Source organism: Manacus candei, unplaced genomic scaffold (genome assembly GCF_025592945.1).
Source record: "Manacus candei isolate 608988 ecotype Guabito, Panama unplaced genomic scaffold, ASM2559294v1 h1tg000010l, whole genome shotgun sequence".
NCBI lineage: Eukaryota > Metazoa > Chordata > Aves > Passeriformes > Pipridae > Manacus > Manacus candei.
Window position 1 is genome coordinate 647,023 of NW_026138058.1, and position 23,550 is coordinate 670,572.

General features: G+C 47.2%; 1 protein-coding gene across 3 annotated transcripts in view; it reads right to left on the reverse strand.

The window, feature by feature from the left end:
- Positions 1-23,550, reverse strand: part of PAX5 (paired box 5) — a 124,623-nt gene that overhangs the window by 16,181 nt on the left and 84,892 nt on the right. For 2 of the 3 annotated variants that reach the window (XM_051777532.1, XM_051777531.1), the window contains one exon: positions 17,545-17,646. In XM_051777532.1, the coding sequence (XP_051633492.1) occupies positions 17,545-17,646 (102 nt within the window). Of the gene's footprint in view, positions 1-14,431; positions 14,669-17,544; positions 17,647-23,550 lie in introns of those variants that run through there. The other variant, XM_051777533.1, reaches the window with a different exon arrangement.

Genomic DNA, 23,550 nt, shown 5'->3' on the forward strand with positions numbered 1-23,550 from the left:
TTTTAAAAAATAAGTTGTTTTCCAAACAAGTCCTTTTCTTTTAAATTCAGAGAGATGCTAAGTTTTCAAATTGAGTGCAGTGAGGCTAAGAAAAGAAAACCTATCCAAAAGTCTCAACTGGAAAACAAACTGTTGTACCTTTGAAGAAAAATCCAAAATAATTTTTATTGTTGGTTTTTGTTTTGATTGAATCTTGGACTTTCTTCCAGTTTCAACTTTCATTAGCAAACAGCAGGATCAGTGATTTATACTGCTCTAATTTGTAAATATCAGCTGTATTTAAGCTGGGGGACAAGTGATCCAGGGCATGCCACAGGCTAACCATCAGTCATCTACCAGGTCTCCTCCTGGTCCCTTGCCTATTCTTTGTCCAGAAGTCCCACAGCAGGAAGGAAATGGATCACTCCGCTTTCTGCTCTGCAGACCAAGCACACTTGGCTGTTAACCTGTCTGCTTGAGACCAAGCAGTCTACATGCTACAAAAAACAGAAATGCAAAAAAATGGGAAAAATTACCAAACTACAGCCCTACTGTAATGAAGCACATATTTCAGAAACTACGTTCCTCCTGGGAAGAAACTGAGCAGGAAAATACATTATATATAGCAAAAGTGTGCCATGATCTACCCGATTTGTCTCAATGAAGACACTCAGGGTGATAACCAGCTAAAATCCAGGACAAGCCCATGGGATTCATAGGCCAGTCTTTGAAAGGCAGGCTGGGAGAATTTCCTGAAGATTGGATTACCAGAAATTGTACCAGGCTGCATGACAGGTCCAACATGTGGTAATGGATGCTGCAGCCAGATCATCCTGAAAGGACACAGCAGCTCGGGAGGGCCATACAGCCATTTCAGGTGTCCATGTGTTCCTCGTGCCCACTCTCGCATGCAGTGCACGAACCACCCCCACCACAACAGGACATAGCCCCGCTCTGAGTTCCCTGAGCTCCAGTGGCGCTGGACCTGGCATGAGTTGTGGTGGGAAGGAGCTTTAATGGAAAAGAAATATTTCCCAAGGAGACTAAAAACGCCATTTTGGAAAACCTCTTCAACAAGCAGTTTCAAAAAAGAGAAGCTGCTTTTCAACATACTTGAGACCTTCCCATCAAAATGGGAAGCCCCTCTCAGTCAATGGAAGCATGCTGACTTGATATTGTATGCAGCAATGTATCTATTCTGAGAGGAAAAAAGTGAATAAAGCACTAAAAAATGGAAAAGGGGAAATGTTTTCTATACAATTAATATCCTGCCCCCACCCTTTTGTTTGTTGGGGTTTTTTTGAGAATGGAATGTAAAGCAACAGATTTTGGCAAAAGAACAGCCCTCACCAATGATTTTCAAGTAAAACTTTCCTTGCACAGCACAAAACCTTCACTTGTTGATCTCAAATGAAAAAAAAAAAAAAAAAAAGCCTGACAGTGAGTTCTTAGAGCACTAAGCTCTCTATCTATACTGTTTAAAGACAATATGACAGAACAGTGTCAAAAATTTCATCCACCTCTAGCCAAGACAGGGCCTCTGGAGCTGCGATATGCTGTAACCATCAGGTCAACCCTGAGACACTGGCACTCAAAGGATCCTAGGTAGTGCCACTAATAAGGTAGTATGATTAATAAGACAGCATTCTGCCCTGCGCATTGGAAGAAGAGTGAAAAAATGTGGCAGTAACTGTTAATTACCAGGGCCAGTGATGTAAGCAACACTCTGCTTCGGCACCGGCAACACCCTTCTCAAACAAACCTGAACAAACAGGGAAAGACCTTTTGTTTGTTAAAGCTCTCTTCTCTCCTAAAAGCAGGACGAACAACCCTTTTTTTTCCTCAAGAAGCTACATACATATATATATAAAAAATAAACATATAAAACTATACACTTCATGTTCGGTTACCAACAGATACCTTCACAGCCTGGGTGCCAGTGCGATGCTGGGGGCAAAACCCAGGTCTGCTCCCTTAACTGGCAAGGTATTGCATAGGGAGCCACTGGAGAGGGAACCGATGAGTCTTTTCCTGGGATGTCAGGGACTGCAGCACCAGCAGCAAACAAATCCCAGAAGCACCAAGGATGCATGTGCAGAAACACACCCCACACACAGGGACAGACACACACTCATAGAGACCTGCCAACATAGACACACAGGTATGTGCATGCTCCTTACACATGTAGGCTTGTAAATCATCTGGCAAATCCACTGTAAGTGGATAAATAGATAACTTATAATCCTCTATGACCCCTCATATACTCACACTGGCCAAAAGCACAGCCAATTCATGTCTGTCATGTCTTGCAGTCATTGATTAAGTCTTAAATGAACAGCCAAGGTTCAGCCATTACCCAAATTTGCACACATGTGATTTCAAAGTGAAATTAGCCCCTACATTGGCTAATTGTTCCTGCACATCAGTCAAGGAGAAGTTTATCACAGTCGTGCTTGGAAAGCACTTGTCACATTCAGAGAGCATCTCTCCAAAGTTTCCAGTCCCATCAAGACTTCTAATGAATATTGTATATAATTTTATCACCACACAGATTGGCCACTCTTTCACTCTATTTTATCTTTACATTACCTAGCACCTGCTCAAAGAGGTACTATTTTAATGGTTCTGGATAGGCTGTCATTTTTTAAGAAAACAGTAACATGCAGATTTTTTTAATACTATCTCATTTCCAAGAAGCTACAAGGCACAAAATCCCATCAATGACTAATGAGTTGTGGGTTAAGGTGGACGTACCTTGCTGAGAAGTCACTGTAGTATTCTCGACCCGTGCTGCCTGCCATAAAATTTTAATGCTGCTTCTGACATATTTATGAAATATCTCACCTAGTCTTTGCAGGATGACAAAAAGATTTAGATCCGCAATTACTGCAAGCACATAGTTTTTAGCTATGCACTTTAAACTTTAGTACACAAAGGTATTTAACTTTAACACAACAAAGGTAGGTGGTGCCACAGAGCAACCATACTGAAACTGCATTAGGAGAGATTTATCTCCTTGTATCTGGAGGATATCTGCTCAACTCATCTACACAGAAGATAGCATTGCAATTAATGACAATGACGAGTTCACTCCTTCCCTCTCCGAGCTGCCCCTGCAGAGTCCTCTGCCCTCTCCACCAGCCACCAGCATGCAGACTCTTGGGACCCCAGGTAGACCCAGAAGCAAGAAGCTGCACTGCCAGCAGTGGTACCAAGATAAGCAAACCTCATTTGCCATATGCAGAGCCTCAACACTGGTGCTGCCCTATGCTGGTCAGGAACACGCTGATGCTCTGTTCAGTTGCAGCAGCTGCTCACCCCAGCCTGGCTCTCCCCAGGCCCGGTCTGTGGTGTTGCCAGCAAAGCCCCAGCGCACCCTGTGCCCAGTACAGGTGAGTGGCATAAAGTGGGTGAGGGGCACGGGGAGGATGAGGGGTACAGAGTGGACAAGGGGGCAGAGTAGATGAGAGCCACAGAGGAGATGAGGGGCATGTGGTGGATGAGCAGCACAGGGTGGACAAGGTCATGGAGTGGACAAGCAGCACAGGGGATGCATCCATGCAGGACATCTTTCCATGCCTGTGTGCCCAGGCTCTCCAGACCTGCACATATGTAGTCCCATGGCACACCAGGGCAGGCACCAGGGCATTTCACCTTCTTTGCTCCAGACTGACTAGCTTGGTAGGCAGGTGGAATGAGAGGGAAAACAGCTGTGTCACAGAATATATCAAGCTCTGCAATATGGTTTCATCCCAAACTGGTGTAATAAGTCCCAAGAAGTATCTTGTGGGATGAAATTCTCCAAATTATGCAGCAGAAATACTGTGCTTGGTTCAGATTAAATCATTCCACTCCATGCTCCATCCTGACTTGAGCCTTTTCTATAATTCCAGCCTTTATAATGACACTGTAATGTATGGTTAATTCCAGGAATTACACAAGTAATTTAAGTAGTAGCAGGAGCAGATGAAATGTTATGAGCCATTATAACATAGAGTGTGAAAATTATAAAGTCTGGAAATTAAGCATTTTGGTAGCTTGATAAATGCATTTTGCTGCCAAAATGAAGGCTGTTCTCAATTCTGTGCAAATGCAGGTATGTGAACAGGGGCAGGAAAGCATCTGCGTGGCTGAGGGAGCATCCTCCCACACCAGCATATTCTCAGGCCCTCCACTGGTGCCTCAGTCCCTGGTGACCATGTCAGACCACGCCATGGGCTAGCCACGGTTCAGCTGAGACTTGGCCAGCAGCTGTGGCTGCACTGGGCGAGGGCCAGGCGCTGCCCTTTCCATGGAGGTGGCAGACCTTCAATGGATGGAAAACTCTCTCATGCTTGTGTAAACCCCCTGCATGGATGAGCTCTGCCAGCTGAGCCACAGAAAATCTCAGCATCTCAGCCCTTCTGTCTGCAAGACCAGGCTTTCAACTGGACTGGAGTCTTCATCCACCCCTGGACTGGGGCTTTAGCACATCAGCAGGGTCTGCTATCCCCACTCTGCCATTGTGGATAGCTTGTACAAACTCTGAAATACAGATACAGGTCCCCAGCAGAGATGTCAGTTTTTCTTTCTGATGCCAAAGATAATGCAAATGAATGCCTGAGTGACAGAAGACAGATAATTTCTCACTTGATTTTCACAACAGTGCTTTGGTTCTACACCACATCCACATCACAGTCATCCTTTTAACGCAGAGTGAAAACACGTCAGCTGACCTCAGGTCAGCTTCTGGGGTGGGGCAGCTCAGTCCTCTGGCACAACAGACTCTGCTGGCAAATGCTTTGTAATCTAAGCCAGTTTCAAGTAATATATGCAGATGCTAGCCTGGTTTGATCCAGCTGAATCAGCCAAAAATTTTGCCAAGGAAGAGAATACACAGGTGGAGAAGAGATGATGCATAGCAAGCTGATGTTTGAGGACACTGTGGTTGTTGTGGCACATGCCCCAGGGGACTCATAGCTGCCAACAACCCTGTGCACAACTCTATGGGACCAGGCTCCTCACTGACTCCTGGCATTATGTTTCCTGACTTTAGTAAATATGCAAGAATCAAAGACAAGACAGTCTGGGCTGAGGCAGCTCCTTCATGCTGAAGGAGACTGGTAGGACAAAAAGATGGAGTAGCACCAACACCCTGTGCCCACACCTTCCACTGACACAGCAAGCAGCCCTTCTCCCACCTGGGCACTGCCTGTCCCACCACAGAGTCCATGCACACCCCTCCATGTGAGTAAAACATCTGTGTTTACCTGGCAATTATTTATTCTGCGACGAAACACTGATGGAGCAAAACATCTGAGACTGACAGGATTTAATGCATCTGCCGCTGAACGGATATCAAGTCAGGACAAAAAGTGCTGCTTTTAGTCTTTGACTTCAGATATCGCAGTTTGGGTCCCTGTCTCAGCCACAGTCTTTTTAAAGCATTGAACAGCAGCTCGATAGGCACAGGTCAGGCCTCAGTACAGGGTGAGAAGTTGCTGGTTTTGATGGGGGTAGGCAAGGCATTCTTTCATTAAACGACATGTCAGTTTGTTAGGATTGAATACTTGTTCTGGTGTGAAGTCCCAAGCAACAGGGGGTGTTAGACGCCCTAAGAACCTGTCTAAATTCATCCACGTCCCTTGCAACCCAGGAACTGGCCCCTTTAGAGAACATCCCAGGAAATTCTCTCTCAAAGTTGGTTTTGTCCTAACACAAGGCAACAAAAAAGATACTACCTTCCTCATTCCCCATAATGTTTTAAGAGCGTTGGTTATAAGCAGTAATATAGCCAGACAACTCAGGTAAGGGTTAGTAAGGATCACAGGCGCTTTCATTACCAGACCCTCTAGGTCGAAATTAAGAAGGGGAAAAAATTTGATTTTATCCCCTTCTAGGTCTCTTAAGGGGTAAGTTCTACACCTTATCAAAACTGTTAGTAAAATTACAGGGATAACCACTGAAACTGGGCAAATTGCCATGTTTTTGTTATATGTTCCGGGTTAGCAAAACAAACAGATAAGTGAGGCAGTTGTTTATATAAACAATCTTCCCTTGGCAGTCTTCCTGGGTTTCGGCACCAAATATGTAGCTGCTTACTTCGGCTGAATGCCAGGTGTCTACCGAGGCTGCACAGATCTCCCCTCCCAAAGGGGAGACGGGAAAAAAAATTTAAAACCCAGGGCTTACCAAGAAAGATAGTTTTATATTCACACGGAGATGGAAAACACTATAAGCAATATGCATACAGAGAAGAACTAAAAATAATGATACTTCCCACAACCGATGATCTTCTCCCTCCAAAGGAACCGCCCGAACCACCCCGCTCAGTACCCAGAAGAGAAGAGAGAGCTCACTTTCTTCCCATCTGTTACATATCCAAGCTGGTATAACATGGTATGGAATATCTTATTGGCAGAACACACATCAAATGACCTATCCTATTTCCATTTTCCTTCTCAAGGAGGATAACAAACCCATTACAGTCTTCTTATGTAGGAACTGAGGAGGTGACATTTAAATTTCCCAGCTGACTCTGCAGTCAGTGCAGAGCCTAATCCCAAACTTACTGTGGCCACAGGAGACAGATGACTTATTCTTAGTTGAAGCGCTCCAGTGCCATATTTGCTGCTAGAAATAAGTGACCACATCCTTCTTTTTGGAGACTTCTCAATTCCCCATGCAGGTTGTCCCTCTTCTCCTGACTCAGCCACGCAGCCCACAAGCAAGAGACACGTCCTCAGACTCTTACCACCTGCATCCCCCTCTCCAGGGATTCACACCTTCCCCACACAGCTGAACACACAGGAGTTTTCTAACATGTACACTGCTTCCTACAGCTTGCCAGCCTCTGCTTTAAACTGTGTCCGTGGAAATACCTTCTTTCATTTTTACTACAGCATGCCATTTTGATTAAAAGTTCTCTCTTAATTTGGCTTTCTTTCTGTTACTCCATTTTGTTTCTTTTGCACTGATCACACTACATTGCATCACATTGCAATCTATTGTAACGTCTAAGCACTTCCTCTCATTTTGATAAAGTCTCAATGGGTCCAGAAACTCCTGGAAAGAGAATACTTTATTCTCAAAGTATTTCATTTCAATTTGTGCCATAGACATCAGTTCTGAGCACTGCAGATTAACACAGGGCTGATGTTCTATGTTCAAACAGTCCTAACTGCAAGCAAATCCCCTTCAGCAACAATTACACAGAAATCACACCTACATTCTTGGAAAACAAGTTCAGCAAATTACAAAAAACCTGAATTCATAGACAACGCTCTGCAGAAGAATGGTTGCAAAGCCCCCCATGACAGGGGGTCATCCTGCCATGATAGACATGAGTGTGCAGGGAGCATGAGATGCCTGGTTGCAGGCCTCAGTCTCCAGCTTTCCCTTGGCAACACAAGTGCTAGAAGCAGGAGACATCCAGCTTATTGCAGGACAGCTTGGAAAGTGCTCAAAGCTGGGCCAAAATGGAACTCAGAACCAGGCACATCTCTCAGTGCACACAGAACTCCAGGCTGGGGATGGCACATGAGAAGACCCCGTGCCACAAGGCTTCACATGAGGTGGGCTAGCCAGGGTCTAACACCTAGGAGGAAAGAAACCACCTCCCATCCACCAGCACACAAGGAAGCACCGGGCAGTTTGCCTGTCGAGCTCAGATATGATGGGAACACAAAAGGCTCTGCTCTCCCATCACTGTTACCAGCTACCACCCTGGGGTGGCAAGGCATGGTGTGGCAGAGAAACAGCAGCCATGCCACACTCCTGCAGGCCATTAAGTGCTTTCCAGTCTGCTTACTTAGAGGATCTCAAAAACACAGTTTGTCAGGAAACTGCCTGCCTGATTCTGGTGGCTGGGTCTGGCTCTCACACCCCCCCACACATGTTAGGTGCTTCAGTGCCTGAGCCACTGCTGGCCGCCTTGACAGATGCTCAGCACTTCACAAGGCTCAAAGCTCCAAAAACTTGGCATTTTCAACCAGAACACTTTTGTAATCTCCAATTTTTTTAAACTCTGGGTGCTGACAAAACACAAGGCGACACAAACATGAAAAAACAAATGTTCAGAAATGATAAAGCATTTTGTGTGTTCTCACATGGCTCTTTCTCTGGTCTGAGAAACCGCACCATGTGCAAGTGGTTTGAGTTCAGCCCTACAAGTACAAAACAATCCAGGTCAACTCTAATTGCACCTTCCCCTTTCAGAGACAAGGCCTGTGTGTGGCCCAGGACACTGGGCACCTGAATCATAGGTTCACAGAATGGTTTGGGTTGGACAGAACCTTAAAGCTCATATAGTCACAATCCCCTGACATGGGCAGTGACATGTTCCACTACACCAGGTTGCTCCAAGCCCTGTCCAGCATGGTCTGGGACACATTTGGGGATGGAGCCACAACAACTTCTTTGGGCAACCTGTGCCAGTGCCTCACCACCCTCATAGTTCTGCTTCACTAACACAAAACATAACTTTCCAGAATCAGAACTAATTTACACCTCATGACTTTCTAATTACAATTAGCTTTTCCTGCTTTCCCTTATTGTATTTCCACTACAAGATAGCTGTCCATAATGACACATACCCAGCCAAAAGGAGTGGGCTCAGGTAGGGCAGAGGACGCAGCAATGTGCCTCAGCCCTGGCATGCCATATCCTGGCTGGATACCAAGCTTCTACGTTGGGGGTGGATCACCCAGACAGTTGCTGTCACTGCTAGCTTTGAGAGCTGGGAGAACAATGATCTGTTAGGAAATCCTCTGTAAAGGGTTACCTTCTTCTACCTTTCCAGAGGAGTTTGGCAGTGCCCCTGCAGCCCCTGCATACAGGGGGAGCGTCTTTAGCACCCAGAGGAGGTCCTAAGACAGCTTGGATAGGGACGAACTGACCCTGTGTAGGACAAACTCTGCCAAAGAGACCCTTTAGCAGGTCCTACACAGGAAATGCAATAAATGAGCTTTTAACATGTCACCTACAAGTACCTCATATTTAAATTTCTGTCTCTGGTTGTTTTGGGGCAGTCTGTTATAGCTCCAGCATTACAGGTCTCAGAACTACTGTCTTGCAGGGGACAGAAAAATGGCTACTAACATACCCCCCCCCCAAACCAAAATAAACAAACAAAACCCAAAATAAACAAAGAAACCCAGCAACAAAAGGCTTTTAAAATTCCCACTGTTGCTTTTATAATCACCAGTATTGCTTAAAGTTGGGCAGCACATCAGATCCATAACACTGAATGATCATTAACAGGGAATATCCTGGGTTCTCAGTTGCCGCCAGCATCTCTCTGTGGGTACCTCAGAGCTGGAATGGTCCCACAGTTCCCTTTTGGGGATGCAGTACAGAGCCCTGTGCCATCAACTTGGTGCCTCCCTCCATGTTTTCCTATCCGTAGGGGCCACGGGCAGCCACGGTGACAGGCAGCATCCCAGCTCTGCCTAGAGCAACATCCTCTGCAACGATGTGCCATGAGCTTCAGAATCAACACTCCTAGTTTGGCTGAGGTTATGTTGCCAACATCAACACATTCCGACCCAAACAGCAGCTTAACTTGAACACTGGTATCTGAGCAGTACACTACCCTATCTCAAGGGCAGCATCGTTCGGCTGCCGGAGCCCCAAACCCTGCCGTCATTCCAGAGTGGGGACGGGACAGTTTCAGCATGGAGGTCTGGCTGGAAGCTGCCCTCCACCCCACAGCCCTCAGTGTCGCTGCTGCCGGCTGACACGATGGATGCATTTGACTGAAGGTAGCCAAACTGTCACTCAGGAGGTGCCCCCTCGGTACCTCTTCTGGCTGGATCTACTGGAGGGTGGGCTTGCCTGAGCCGCTTCTGTCAAGGATTTCAAAGGGAACAAGCAGCTGAATGCGGATCTGACAGCTCGGCCGAATTAGGGCTATTTGCATGCTAATTTCCACCGTGCTTAACTCACTGGCAGACCTAGAGCGAGAGGCAGCCTCTGCATGTTTGGAACAATGCTTGACTGATCTAGCTGCGTTAACGAGCAAATTATGGTAATTTTGTTATTACTAATGCATAGAAATTTCCAAAGAGTGGAGCAATACAATATGTTTTCTCTCCTCCTCCTCACTCCTAAATACAGACCCCTTTGTTTATACACACTTCGCCTTGCTTACTTATGTTTAGATATGCAGAGTATATTACCTCGACAGGAGGCAGAAATTAGGGACAGAGCAGAGGGAGCCGGCAGAGCAGAGGGGTCCAGCTTTGCCATACATGGAGCACTGGGGACCACATCATCAGCTGGGATAAAGAGCAGAGAGCCTAACTGACTCCTGGTGAGGCTCAGCTCTGCAAGGGAAAGGTGGATCAGCAGATCCAAAGGCTGTTGGTTTTCCAGCATTTCACCTTCTTGTCCTCTCCAGTATAATTTCTAAATCAATTCAATGAAATAATATCTGACAACATCATATTGAAAACAATATAAATTTTATCTATATTCTGTGCAAGCATGGTAATTACATTCCTGAGAGAAGAAAACCAAAATGTTTCTCCAGGCTTCCAAGATGCCGGCAGACCCTCATTCAAAATGTACACGAGCAGTGGATAAATGCATACCATTTACTTAACTGCTTCATTATTAATTAGGGGAATCATTTGTCAGCTGATTTGCAATCTGGAATTGCCCCAAGATATTTGTGACGGCACATCATATGCTACATCATATGTAATGAAATTTCTCCAGGATTTGTCTTCTAAGACTACGGAAGGGTGGGGCAGCCCCAAACTTGGGGGGAAAACACAGAAAATTTGCTTAACCAGAGAAGGCCAGATGTCAGTACTTCTGTCCTTTGGTAGCAGCTCTTCTGGTGGTGGTGGTGAAGCTTTGGGTGCTTTTGTGTGCATCTGCAGAGCGTGAAGGTGGTTTTGAGGCACAGTGGGGGATGTTTGGGTTTGAGCTATTTGAGCTGCCAGAAGTGGCAATGTCAGCACAAGTGCCGTTAAACCCAATCAGAGATATCATCCCCACCACAACAGCAGCATGAAGCAGATGGCAAACTTGGGACCTCCAGGTTCTGAGGAGGTAACTTGCAAACTTTCTGCTTCACTAAAGAATTGTTAAGGTTTATTCCTCATTTGCTTTAGGTCCTTCTAGCATAAAGGGTCTGACTGGCTGTCAGTCATGCTGACTGGCCACAACAGTGTCACTGTCCAAATAACCAAGCAGTTTCAGTATTATGCTGTAGGTAAGAGGAGGACCTGGTTCACCAATGTCCTATGACATACTGCAATTTGCTTTCTCTGCCCCTGGTTTTAGGCATTTTACCTCTCAGCTGCCTCTCTTTTACTGCCACGTCAGGAGATTACAACACACTATTGCAAAACTTAGGCAAAGGTAGAGCCCGAATAAAAAACACAAACACATGAAATAACTATCAATAAAGTCTTCAGCATGGTAGGGGGGACCAAACCCCACCAATAACTACAGATTGGATCCTGATAGTCCCACATCTGAACAGGCTGCCTCCTGAACCCTCCATAACACGAGGCTGGCATTCTGGCCCCCTGTGCCCCTTGCTGCAGGCTAGATGCCAGTGAACTGAGGGAGGGTGCTATCCCCTGCAGGCTCAGGTGTGAGAAACAGCCCCAACAGGAAGAGGTCACACAACCTCACTGTTCCTCTGCATCAATACCTGCCAGCCACAATTAAAAAATATGTTTGAAAACCATGTATTTTGTTTCACAACATCTTCTCCTTCCCCTTCACACATAAGAATGAGCACCTTCTCCAGATAAAAGACTGCTAATGACAACGTTGCTATTTTTTATACCTTTCTTTTCAAAGCCCAGTTTTGAATGTCACTGTTTTCAGATCCCTTTAGTCAGGTAATTGCACATAGACTTCTTATAAAGGAAATTCATTTGTTCAGGGTCACTGCATGGTTTTTCATTAAAAACAAATTACCGCTGCTCAGAAAGGACATCTGGGTTTCGAGAGTCCCAATAATGACTATATTTTCAGCATCACTATTCCGGACAGTCTACCCTTTCCTGTCACTGGGCATGCAGGGCCCAGCAGGAGAGGAGGGGATGGGGTGAACGGCAGCCCCAGGGAGGGGAGAAGGGGTGGCAGATTGGGGGTTCCAACCCTGGAGATGGGATGAGGGAATGGGAATGAGAAACAGAAGGGCAGCAGGCTCTGCTGTCCCAGAACTTTTAACACAAGAATGGGAGTAAGTATTTCAGTGAATTATTATGGCTACTTAAATATGACCTTTGTCCAACTCAGCTGCAGCATCAGGAGCATGATGATGAGGGCATGCACATGCTGCAACTGGATACAGGCATAGTTTGTTCAAGCCCTGTCTTAGCAATGAAACTGCTGCAAGCCACTCTGCCCCAGTCCCATTAGGACCCAAAAGAGACACAGCTCCTGGAATAGTCATCGGAGCAGGCATGCATGCTGTAGCTCCAGCACCACTCCTCCTGTCTTCCCTTCTGTCCCCTTGCTGATGACCACCATCTGCCCCACACATGAGAGGACACAAACCTTCAGATACCTCTCAGGAATAGACCCACAGGCACAAGTAGTGGTCTGTGAAGACAGACCCGACCCAGTACTGGAAACAGGCTGGTTGTGTGTGAAGCAACAGAGGACCAAGAAAAGATCCCAGGCAAGCAGCACTGGTCCCTGCCAGCTGCAGAGCCCATGTCGAGGAGGAGCAAAGCTGGAGAGAAGGTCCAGCCTCCCAGAGGTGAGAGAAATATGGTAAAAGTGTGCTCTCTGTGACCAGTCAATGGCCACTCCAGCAGCTGCCCCTCTTTTCAAACACTTCACCTCAGGAAAGGGCTCTGAGTCACTCACATAGGCCAGGGAGTAAAATTCCTGCAAATCTTGCATTTCCCACTGTGTGCTCCCAGCCAGCTGATGCTCTGCTCCCAAACCCATATGTGAGGGAGTCAAGAGAACAGAGGGAGCAACAGCTGCAAGCAGAAGAGAGCACTGTCTCCATCTGAAGAGGCAAACAGCCCTGGGACTGCCTCTTTGGAACAGATCAAGCACAGCCGGATGGTACCATGCTCCAGGCTGCAAGTACAGGATGGGATGGAGAAGAGTTTGCTCCTGCTTGCTCTTCTCCAGAGACAAAGGAAAGGCTGCTGGGAAAACACTGCTCCATATTTCCAAAGTGACAGCACATTACGGGCACAGTCATGGTGTGAACAAATAGTAACAACAGTACCAAATTATTGGGGATAATTTCTGCATAGAGCATCTCAATAACCTGTGGGATCCTGTGCCCTCAGGTGGGCACAAATCTAGGAGGAATCAACAGTCGATTAAAGCTCTAATCAGATGAGAATATACAGAGAGATGCACTAGACAAAATGAGCATTTACAAGGAATATAAACTCTCATTCTTCAAGGCATCAGACACCAGACAATGAGGGCTAAAAAGAAGTGTTCACTCTGTGCAAGCTGCTGCAGGCGCTGCTGTGTCCCCTGCCCCAGGTGTGGTTGGTGGTTGTTCCTGGGACCCTGTGGCTTCCCATGAATGATGCCACACAAAGTAGGTAGGATACCACGCCAAGGGCTGGAAGCAGGCAACACTGGAGGCTGCTGAAGGGTGAGACCATAGTCATGGACTGGGAGAGGAACACAGAATGTGATTTCTCCTGGTCCCTTGTGTAGACATTAAGACCTTCCTTGTGACAGGAAAGCTGTCCACAGGGCTCCCTCTGGCCTCAAAGGGAGATTCATGGCTCTGTCTTTTAATGGTGACTGGGGTCTAGAGCAGAGTTGTCTCATCTGCATGGACTGTTGGCATCACTTCTTTTCCAGAGAGGGACCTGTTCTTTCCCTGTTAACAGCTTATTGACTACAACTGTGCTCACAGCATCAGGCAGAAGCATACAAATTTCTGCAGCACATTTCCAGTAGTGCCTTAATCAAAACTTTGAGTAATAGGATAACAGGGCTTTTCAGGATGGAAGAGTCTTCAGGTAGTCTCAAGACCCTTCTCACAGCGGGATCAGCAGTAAGACCAGGCCAGAAGGCTCAGGGCTTCACCCAGGCTGGCCTTGAAACCCTCAAGGATGGAGACTGCACAGCCCCTCTGAGAGACCTCTTGGGGGAAAAGTTTGGAGATTTTTCTCATACCCAGTTTGCATATTGCTTGTTCTGACTTGGGTCCATTGTTTTTTGTACTGGGGGGCCCAAAACAGAACTGTTCTCATTGTGAGTCTACAAATTCCAAATGAGGGGGATAATTCCTTCCCTCCAGCTCTTACCCAGAATGCTGTTGCCGTGAGCACCGCCAGTGCACATGGCAAACCAATGCTCAGCTTCCAGTCTGCTGCGTGCCTGGAGTCCCTTCAGCAGCCAAACAGTCCTCAGCCCTTTTTGTTGCAAAGTGCTGCTTTCCTCTGTGCAAGATTTTTTGTTTGCCCTTGCTAAGTTTCACACATCCCCAGTCTGCCTTGGTGACTGTAGCAGGGAGATTGCCGAAACTGAAACCAGTACACCGTTGAAAGTTCAACAAAACAATATTTATTACAAAGAAGCAGCCAACAAAACAAGAAGCCAAGAGACAGGAAAGAGAAGGGAAACAAGCCCCCAGGACAACCCCTCACTCACTCAGGCATTATTTATGAGGTTGTCTTACCGACCGCAGAATTCCCCATAGCATAGGCTGCATGCCCGGAGTGTTGGCAGGCTCACAGGATGGCGGGCGGCCCTGCAGAGGTAACATTGTCCTCCCTGGGGAGTTTGAATCCACTCCCAGCAAGAGCTCTCTACTTTTTATACAATTAACCTATGACATCTACCTGGGCAGGTGTGGCCAGCACCGCCCAGCCAGAGGCCTTTGGTCCCTCCCCCCGTTATGTCAGTGGTGCCCCTTTTACGCATGCGTGTGTACACTGGAATTTGCCTGCACCTACGTGCTGTGCCTCAGGGGGTCTTTTCTAAATTAGCCTGGGGGCTTACTTCATCACACTCCTCTTCACTTTCTTCTTCAAATGCCCTTGGAGGGCCATTGGCCAATAGTGAGGTCCCAAATTATTTCAGTTTATACAAAATGCTTCCTTCAAGGACGGAGTTCTCATTTATCAGTGCTTGTTTTCACATAATTTGGCAGGAAAAGAACAGACTCTCAAAGGTGGCTGGGCCAAAACACAGACCAAAAATAGCAGCATCTAATTAAGCACAAATACAGTGCCTCCATGTTACCGCTCTGCTCTGGAGCCTACTGGTGGCATCACACCATTTGGCATCATCTGAACACCTGACAAACTGTGTTCTTTCCTGGTTGTAGATGAAGGTGCTAACCCAGACATATCACCGGCCAAGCACTGCAGTTCCATGCCTGGCACCAGCACCCAGCTGGAATGTGACACTTGCAACATCTCCAAGCTTGACCACCCAGCCAGTAGTTTACCCACCTATCTGCCCATCTGTCCTCACCGTGGCATTTCACTTGTGCCCTGAGACATCAGAGCACTATGGGGTGCTGGGAGAGCTCCTTTCCAGTCACCTCTAAAGGGTGACAGCCATCAAAAGGCAGGAGAAGGGAGAAGGACCAGTGACCTTCAGAGAGAACGCATTCATGGGAGCCTCGAATCATGCTAGCTCTCAGTTCCTAAAGCTAAAGCTCTGGGCTGAAATCAAAGCCATGTGTTTTTTTTTTGATTCCTTTAGAGAAAAGTATTTGAATGGTTTATTGTCTGCCATGGCAGATATTCACAAGCCACATAGAAATGGAAATTCCGTGTTGATATGCAAGTCCCTGGTTTTGCAGGAAAGGGAGAAAGGAGATGTGAAATCGTAGAGCACGTGTTTGAACAAGGCACGGAGATGCAGCAGAGACAGGCTCCTATGTGCATTCTTGCCTGTATGAGAGACAGGGAAGGACCTGGGTCTGGCAGGGGACAACACTGCTCCTGTTGGGATGAGCAGTGTGGCAGCTGGTGAAGAGATAAGCACTGAGTACAAAGCTGAATCCACACAGCTTGCAAATGCTGTCTCCAGCTGAAGCAGAAGCCAGAGGGTCTCCCCTACCCCACAGGCAGCTATAGACACCAGAAAGTGGGAGATGAACACCTGCAGTGTGCTGAGGGCCAGGTTTACTCACAGCAGCAGAAGCAATGGCAGCAGCAACAAGCATGCAACAAAACACTGCCTATGTCTTATGATGTATATGTTTCTCCCATGTCTCTAAGCACTTAACTCACACAATTGCTTAATTATGAGCAGAAATTCATGGCTTATGATTAAAAATCTTATCAAGGAAGGAGATTTCTAGCAGAGGCTCCAAAAATGAGTACAAGGCAGACACAAGTCGTGAGATGAATCCCTGAGAGCTGGCACAACAAGCATGTGCCCATGCTCGGTCATGGCAATTTGGCCATTTTGGAACAAGTAGGGATGTGCCAGTGGCACCAGACCGGGTCTGTCACCTGCCTTACCATCAGCCCCTTGGGGACTGCAGTGTTTTCTCTAGCAAGGTTCTGAGAGTGATCCTGCAAAGGACAGAAGTCAAAGAAGAATTGAGAAGGCATTTTGAATGCTAGTTAGCAAATTCTCACTTAAATGAGATGGAGAACCTACAGGAATTGCAGCTGACCTTCACACTAGCTGGAGCAGAAGGTTGTTATTAAAGGAACCAGTGAGAGGAACAGTGCAGTTATTCAATATAATGGGTCACAGAAGCCTATATGTAGTTAAAAATAAAATCTATTAGCTGGGAAAATCAGCTCAGATGACTCTACATCACCAAAGCACACTCCTCGGGCTGAGCACCACCAAGCCCCACGTCCTGCAGCTTCACCATCCCACCCTGGCAGCTGCTCCCAAACAGCTGGTAACTCCCCAGAAAAGACAAAAGAGCAAGTACTCCCACTGCTGTGTCCCAATCATTGCTTGCTGCCAGCCCTGGATGTCACCATCCTATTTTAGATTGTGCACAGATCTGCAGCTGGGTGACACCAACGATGTGACCAACCTGCAGATCCTGCTGTGCCCACCCCAGATACCTGCACAACCCCCCTTCCTGATGCCATACAGGCAAGCAGTGGCCACCAGCTGGCTCATGCCACCTGCATTTCTCACTGTAAGGTTCCAAAAGGGGAAGGAAATTACAAAAATACGGTGTCCTGGGAACAACTCAGTGTCCCCAGGACTCGAGTTTGCACACAAGAATGTTGAGACACATCCAGCCCCCGGGGTCAGTGACCTCACCTCTGAGGCAGCAGAGAGGGACACAGTGTGCTGGGAGAAAACAGGTGGGTTAGAGCAAAGCCTGAATCAGATGGGAAGAGCCTGGCATGGCCCAACATGGGACAATCTTCATGGTCCACAGAAGGGAGGCTGGAAGCTCCTTCAGTATCCCAGTGCCAATGGCTTACTTTGGCACTCTGCAGGCTGCATGACCTCCTGTGCTAGGGAGCCTGGTCCTGCTTTACTCAGGAACACTCCACAGCCCCTTTCCCTTTCAGCATTGTGGCTTCTGCTTCATGCTCTCCTCAGCACAGAACATCCACAGAAAGCCTCCATCCTGAAATGCTATTTTCTTTCCTTTTATTTTTTCTTCCCCTCCCTCTTCTGAAGACTCACCAGGCACCATTCCTGTCAGCGCTGGAGTGGAGTAGCTGCCCTGTCCAGCAGGAGGGACATGAGGAGGGTATCCTGGGAGGGTTGTGCTTGCCAGCTCGCGACCTGAGGAATCAAACCAACAAATCACCACGTGAGCATTGCGGCAAGCGGACATGGTTTTACATCTCCCCAAGCACCCAGAACACAGCCATGCATTTGTCATCACGACTCTGTGAGGACCAGCATGGGATTTCCAGGCTGGCAGGGAGGGCAGGCACAGTTTTCTTTTCTCTATAAGCTGCCACAAAGCTCCAATGAAGTGAGAGACGGGAAGGGGAAGAGCAGAGCTCTGCAGGGAGACTAATGCACCCGATTGAACTCTGGCTGCTTGCCCCTATTCCCAAATTCCTCCAAAGCTTAGATTTGTAAAGTCAGAAACAGTGAAATGGTAAATAACACTGATCTTAAAGACACTTTCTCAGAAAACTCTCTAGAAAATCACAGTGCACAGGCTAAGGATGTTTGCTATCTAAATACAATGGAGGATGCCACTCATTAAAGCAGTTAAAAAAAAAAAAGGACAAACACAAGACCTTAAGACAGGAAAGTGGTTTAAAATACAGCTTGCTGTGGTGCCAGAAGAAGAGTCAGATTCCCAAACACAGCCTTATGCAATGTTCTTTCCTTAAGCTGCAGAAACATGATTTTTTTAATCAAGTACCCGCAGGTCTTCCATAGAAATAACCCCACAAAAACAAGCAGTGGAGGTGTTCTCCATCTCCCTCTGCCCCTGGGCCTGTCTTCCTTCCTGCCCTCCCAGAAACAGCTCCCAGTACCTCACGGCACATGGCACTGTGGGCAGAATAAACACAGTATGGCTCGCGCAGCACCGCAGAAGTGACGCCTCAATCCTGCCTGGATCCTGGTCCCATATGATAGTCACTGGATAGTCACCATCTCTTCAGGCTGCCACGGTGGAATTTCAGGGAAACTGGCAATGGCAGTAGCCAAAAGTGACCCTCCATTAGAAACTGATGCTCCGTGATCTCACCAGGTAGGATCCATTCCTTGTCCCAGAGGGACTCCTGGAGCTCACTCATGGTCTTCTGGACTCCCACAGCATCCTTGAGCAGACCACTTACCCAGAGATTAGTGGCCTTCAAGACACACTCAGGTGCCTGGTAGCATTAAACCTGCAGCATCACAGCTGGGCCAGCAGTTGGATGCAGGCCCTGCAATCCCTTCCCAGTGTGAGTATCACACAAGTTGCTCAGGGCGTCACTCTCGTATGGGGACCTGTCCCATCAGTCCACCACCCCTGCACTTCCAGGGCCTCTAGGATTGCTGAGTGGCTCCTCCAAGGATGAGGGGAACGAGACGACCCTCACAGCCAAACCATAGTTCAGGACCAGAGACACTGCATGGGTGCTGAGCTCTGAAAATCCGAGTGTGCACCTCAGGCAAGGGACCCTGCATGCAGGCAGCTCTTGGCCCAAAGGATGAACCCCTGCTGTTTCAGCCTCTACAGGTCAGGAACCACTCTGGCTCCACCTAGCTCCAAGATCCTGGTGGCTGAAAACAGCCCATAAGTTGGGCAAAAATCACAGTGAGTGCAGGTTCCTTCATCAAAATGTAGCATGTTGGATCAGGAAGAAAAGTAATGTGGTTTTGTTGATTTTACCACCACTGACAAGAAGAAATGCACAGATTCTGGTTTTCACACTGCTTTCCGCAGGCACTTGTTTTTATGTCAGTGAACTTTTTTCAAGTCTGTGGAGCTTGAAGAGGTTGAAACTGAATGTTTTCCCAAAAGCCAAAACCTTTTTTTTAAACTTTTTAGATTGGTAGCAATTTTGAGCCACAATTTCATTTTGAGCTGATCTAAAAATAAACTTAAAAATCTTTCTTTTTTTCCTATATCTTTCAAAGAAATGAGACGTCCTTTGATAAGAGAAAAGTACGTGAGTTATTGCAAATTGCAGCTTACAGTCCCTGGGCCATGGCCAGGAAGGCCATTTCCCCCCTGCCCTCTGATAAAGGGGTCTGTGCCAAAACTCTAGCATCGCTGCAGTGATCTCTCAGCGCATGCCCCAACTTTACTAAGCACTCTGCATCCACAAACTGGGATGCACACTGTTTCTCTCAGGCCCTTCCTACAGAATATTTATGGTGCATTCACATTCTGAAAGAATTTAAGTTTCAAAACAATTGATTAATTTGCTCTCCAGTTCTATGGAGAAGTCGGATCCCTCATGGAATGGCATCATGAATTCTAATTATTCAATGCAGAGAGAAAATGGCTCTTTCAGATTAAAATGTTCTCCCCTCATCACTGCCCTGCTTCCTTCTCTCCAACATAAAATTAAATTCTGATTGTGTCATCTCTGCAGCCTGGAGAAGACAAAAGTATCTGCTATCTACTTAAATCAAGTCACAGAAGGTAAGTTCAGACCCAGTGCTGGCAGGGACTCAGTTAAGGACTGTCCCTAATGCAGACAAACACCTCACAGCCTGACTGCTGTCATCCAGGAACCCTCCATAGACTCAGGAGTGACACCGTGGCTCTTCCCTTCCTCAGCAGTGTGGTGTTGCTGCACGATGGCATGACGCCTCTTGTCCCAAAGGTGCCTTGGCCTGTGAGTGAGCTCTCCTTCCTGAACTGCTCCACACTGACTACTCCCCACTCCTCACTTTCTAACAGCTAATAAGAAAAACTTGCAATTTATTTCAATATTTTGAAATACTACAAATTTTCCACTTTCTCCAAAGCCACTGTCACAATCAGCACAGTTAGCATCATTATCAAGGGCACCGAGCAATGCAACCACAGCTGGTTACAGCATGAAGAGTAAGACCTCTGGTCTTTAGTGAATCAAGGAAACACCACTTACAGTGTATTCCACAGGTTTGGCTGGTTTCCACTACATCCCATTTCCAAATTAAATGTTCTGTCATCAGCCGACAAATCTTTCCCCACAGCCAGGGCTCAGGCAGTGCCTTGGGGGGCTGGCCAAAGGTGACCAATGGCATAGCTGCAAGTGCTCAATCCCACCTCGCCCTGTCTATTGCATCCAATGTACCCCCCCCCCCAAAAAAAAGGTTGGAACATCCCATCTATTCCAGTACCCAGCACCCTCTGATTTTTCACCCAGAGCGTGGTTGGGTACTGGAACATTGAAGTGGTCACAGCACCAAGCCTGACAGAGTTCAAGATTCATTTGGACAGTAGTCTCAGGCACATGGTGTGACTCTTGGGGATGGTCCTGCACAAGGTTAAGGGTCAGACTCTATGATCCTTGTGGCTCCCTTCCAACTCATCATATTCTGTCATTCTATGAGATTTTTCCCCAATATTGTCAAGCTTCAATTGCACTGAAATAATTGATTTAAGAGAAAAACACTAATCCACCAGGCACAAAGAGAGAGTAAGAAGTAGTCTCTGTCCCAAGGTGTTCTGTTCCTGCCCTATCCATTCAGGCAAAACAGCCAAGAGGAACGGAACACCTACATTTTACCAGTGGGGCACACAGACATAGAGAGCAAGGTCCTTCAAGACACACTTGCTCCTAAATGTTTTTATTCTAAACTTTTTGGAGGTTATTTTGGATGCCTAAAGTTGGAGATGGGGCAGAGCTGCCCCCTTGCCTCACTGGGCTGGTGTTGTGCAGGACAGAGCAAATCAGGTGGCAGGTCCAGCCTACAGAGAGGCTCAAATGGAGCAGAGAACAGGATTTTCCAAGATAAGCACCAACCTCTTTCCAACAGCCTCTGACAACACTATTAAGCACCAACTACCAAAATATCTTGCTGAGCCTTGCCCGGAGTGGCCTCCCCATTGAGAAGCTGGTAGCCCCAGCAGTACCAGTACCTTCAGTGGTACTTGCTGACCTGAGACTGGCACACCTCCACGATAGAGAGAGCACACAGCAGCTCTGGTGCTCATGCAGCCAGGACCCTGCCATCTTCTTCACCCTGCCGCCTCTTCCAGACCACCTCATCAAGCTCTTTCGCATCACTGGTGAGCACCTCCAATGGGCTCATCAGCAAGGCAGTGCTGACCCATCTCTCATTCTCCCCCAGAGGGAAAATGTGTTAGGGAGAACACCAGCGACGGATTACTGCTGGGGGCAGTGGAGTAAATGCCTCTGCTACAAACACTCCTGCACATACACAGGCCACCATGGGCTCACTGCACAAGGCCAACAAGTTGCACATCATTTCCAGCCTTAGGCATGTCCTTGCCAGAATTCATCCCACATTACTCCAAAAACCAGAATATGACAATACTGAATAATAACAATATCAACAGTCTAGGGGACTGGATGGTAAAGCCACATGTCAATGGACTTGGCTCTGTAAACAGAAGATAGTCAACAAATGTCCGTCTCTCCACTCACCAGGAACTGGCAGCACTCACAATGAGAGCAAACTATCATTTAGTAAAGAAAGTGCAAATAAGTAATTTTCTTCCATAAGTGAAATTTTGCCACTAGCTTTAGAAGAGCTTAGCATCACCCCCTGAGCAGATGTGGCAAGCAGTGCTTGAGCATCAGCAAATGTTCCCATTGCAGGACAAGCTGGAACAGAGAGCAGCCTGTGACAGCAAAGGATTCTGCTGTGTCCAAACTGCAGTGAAAAAAAAAAAAAGTGGGAGCAGTTTAGAAGTATTCCTCAGTTTATCTACCTTTAAAAAAAATAAAAAGGTGGCAAAGAGCATTTCCAAGTGTGTCTTTGTACACTATTCTGTGTAAACGTGAATCCAATTAACTTCAAATTTAACTAGTAATGAAATTATCTCATTTTGCTATCAGCTCAGCTCTCATCCATGGCAGTAATTAACCACTGGGGGTTGTCATTCCCAGAAACATGACACAAGGACTTCCCCAAGCTCAGGTGCTTCAAACCCGTGCAGAATTCATTACCCTGACAGAGTGAAAACCCTTCACTTTCAATACCACAGGGCACTAAAGCATTTTTTTTCCCTTTATCTAACAGATTGGCGGTATATGAAAGAAATGAGCCCACTGGACACGTAATTAATTACAGCGAAGGATACATCAGAAAATGTAGGGGGTTCAGGTGGTGGGAGGGGGCTTACAAAGCCCCTTTACTGCTGTCTCAGAGACACCCTCTGCAACGGTGGGGCTGCTGATTTTGCTCTCGGAGATGCACCATGGTCTGCATCAAGGGAAGCCAACACTTCACCTGCCACTCCATGCTCATAGCAGGTATACAGTTGCCACCAGCTCAGGAGCATGATCAGGAATGAGGCAGTGCTCTGGGTTACTAGGGTAGCCTCCCCTCTCCAGAGTCAGAGGTTCCACATCAACAAGTCAGCAATGTTGGGAAAGTCAGTCCAGTGATGCTGGTGAATCCCCCTGTGTTCCCACTGTCATTGCAAGTATCACCACAAGGCATCAGTCCATCTGAAACAGCCACCCAAGGCAGCACACACTCTCCATCTGAAACCACCCAAGGTATCATGTACCTTACGTTGCACCCAGCACAAAGGTGCTCCAGGAGCAGAGACCAGCATCTCCCCAGGTTCCATCCCAGGCTGCCACACCCTCTCCACCCCTGCCAAAAGCATATCCTGCCCCAGACCTGCTGAGCAGCACAGAGCAGAGTTCCCCCCCCACCGCCCCGTGGCTCAACACACAGGCTGCTCTTCATGTCTTTCCAGAAAACAATTTTAGAAATGCAGGTTTGCACTAAGAAAGCTGGAAATGAAGAGATGCTGCCACATCAGCCCACAGGATCATGCAAGAAGCTGAGCAGGTGCTTCCAGTGCCATCCCACTCTGCAGTTCTACAGCCCTTTGCCCAGCAGTCTCTGCATGAGAGGAATCCTGACACTGCCTTCATGCAGGCATGCTACAGAATGGCTGCTGCAGGGCATCAGCAAAATGGATAAACTTCTTCCAAAAGGCCACCCAGCTGGATGAACTTGGCTTTAGGTTGTGCTCCCTCTGAAATGCCTCACATGGTCTCTAAGACCCCATATTGTGATGGGAGGAGGATGGCACCC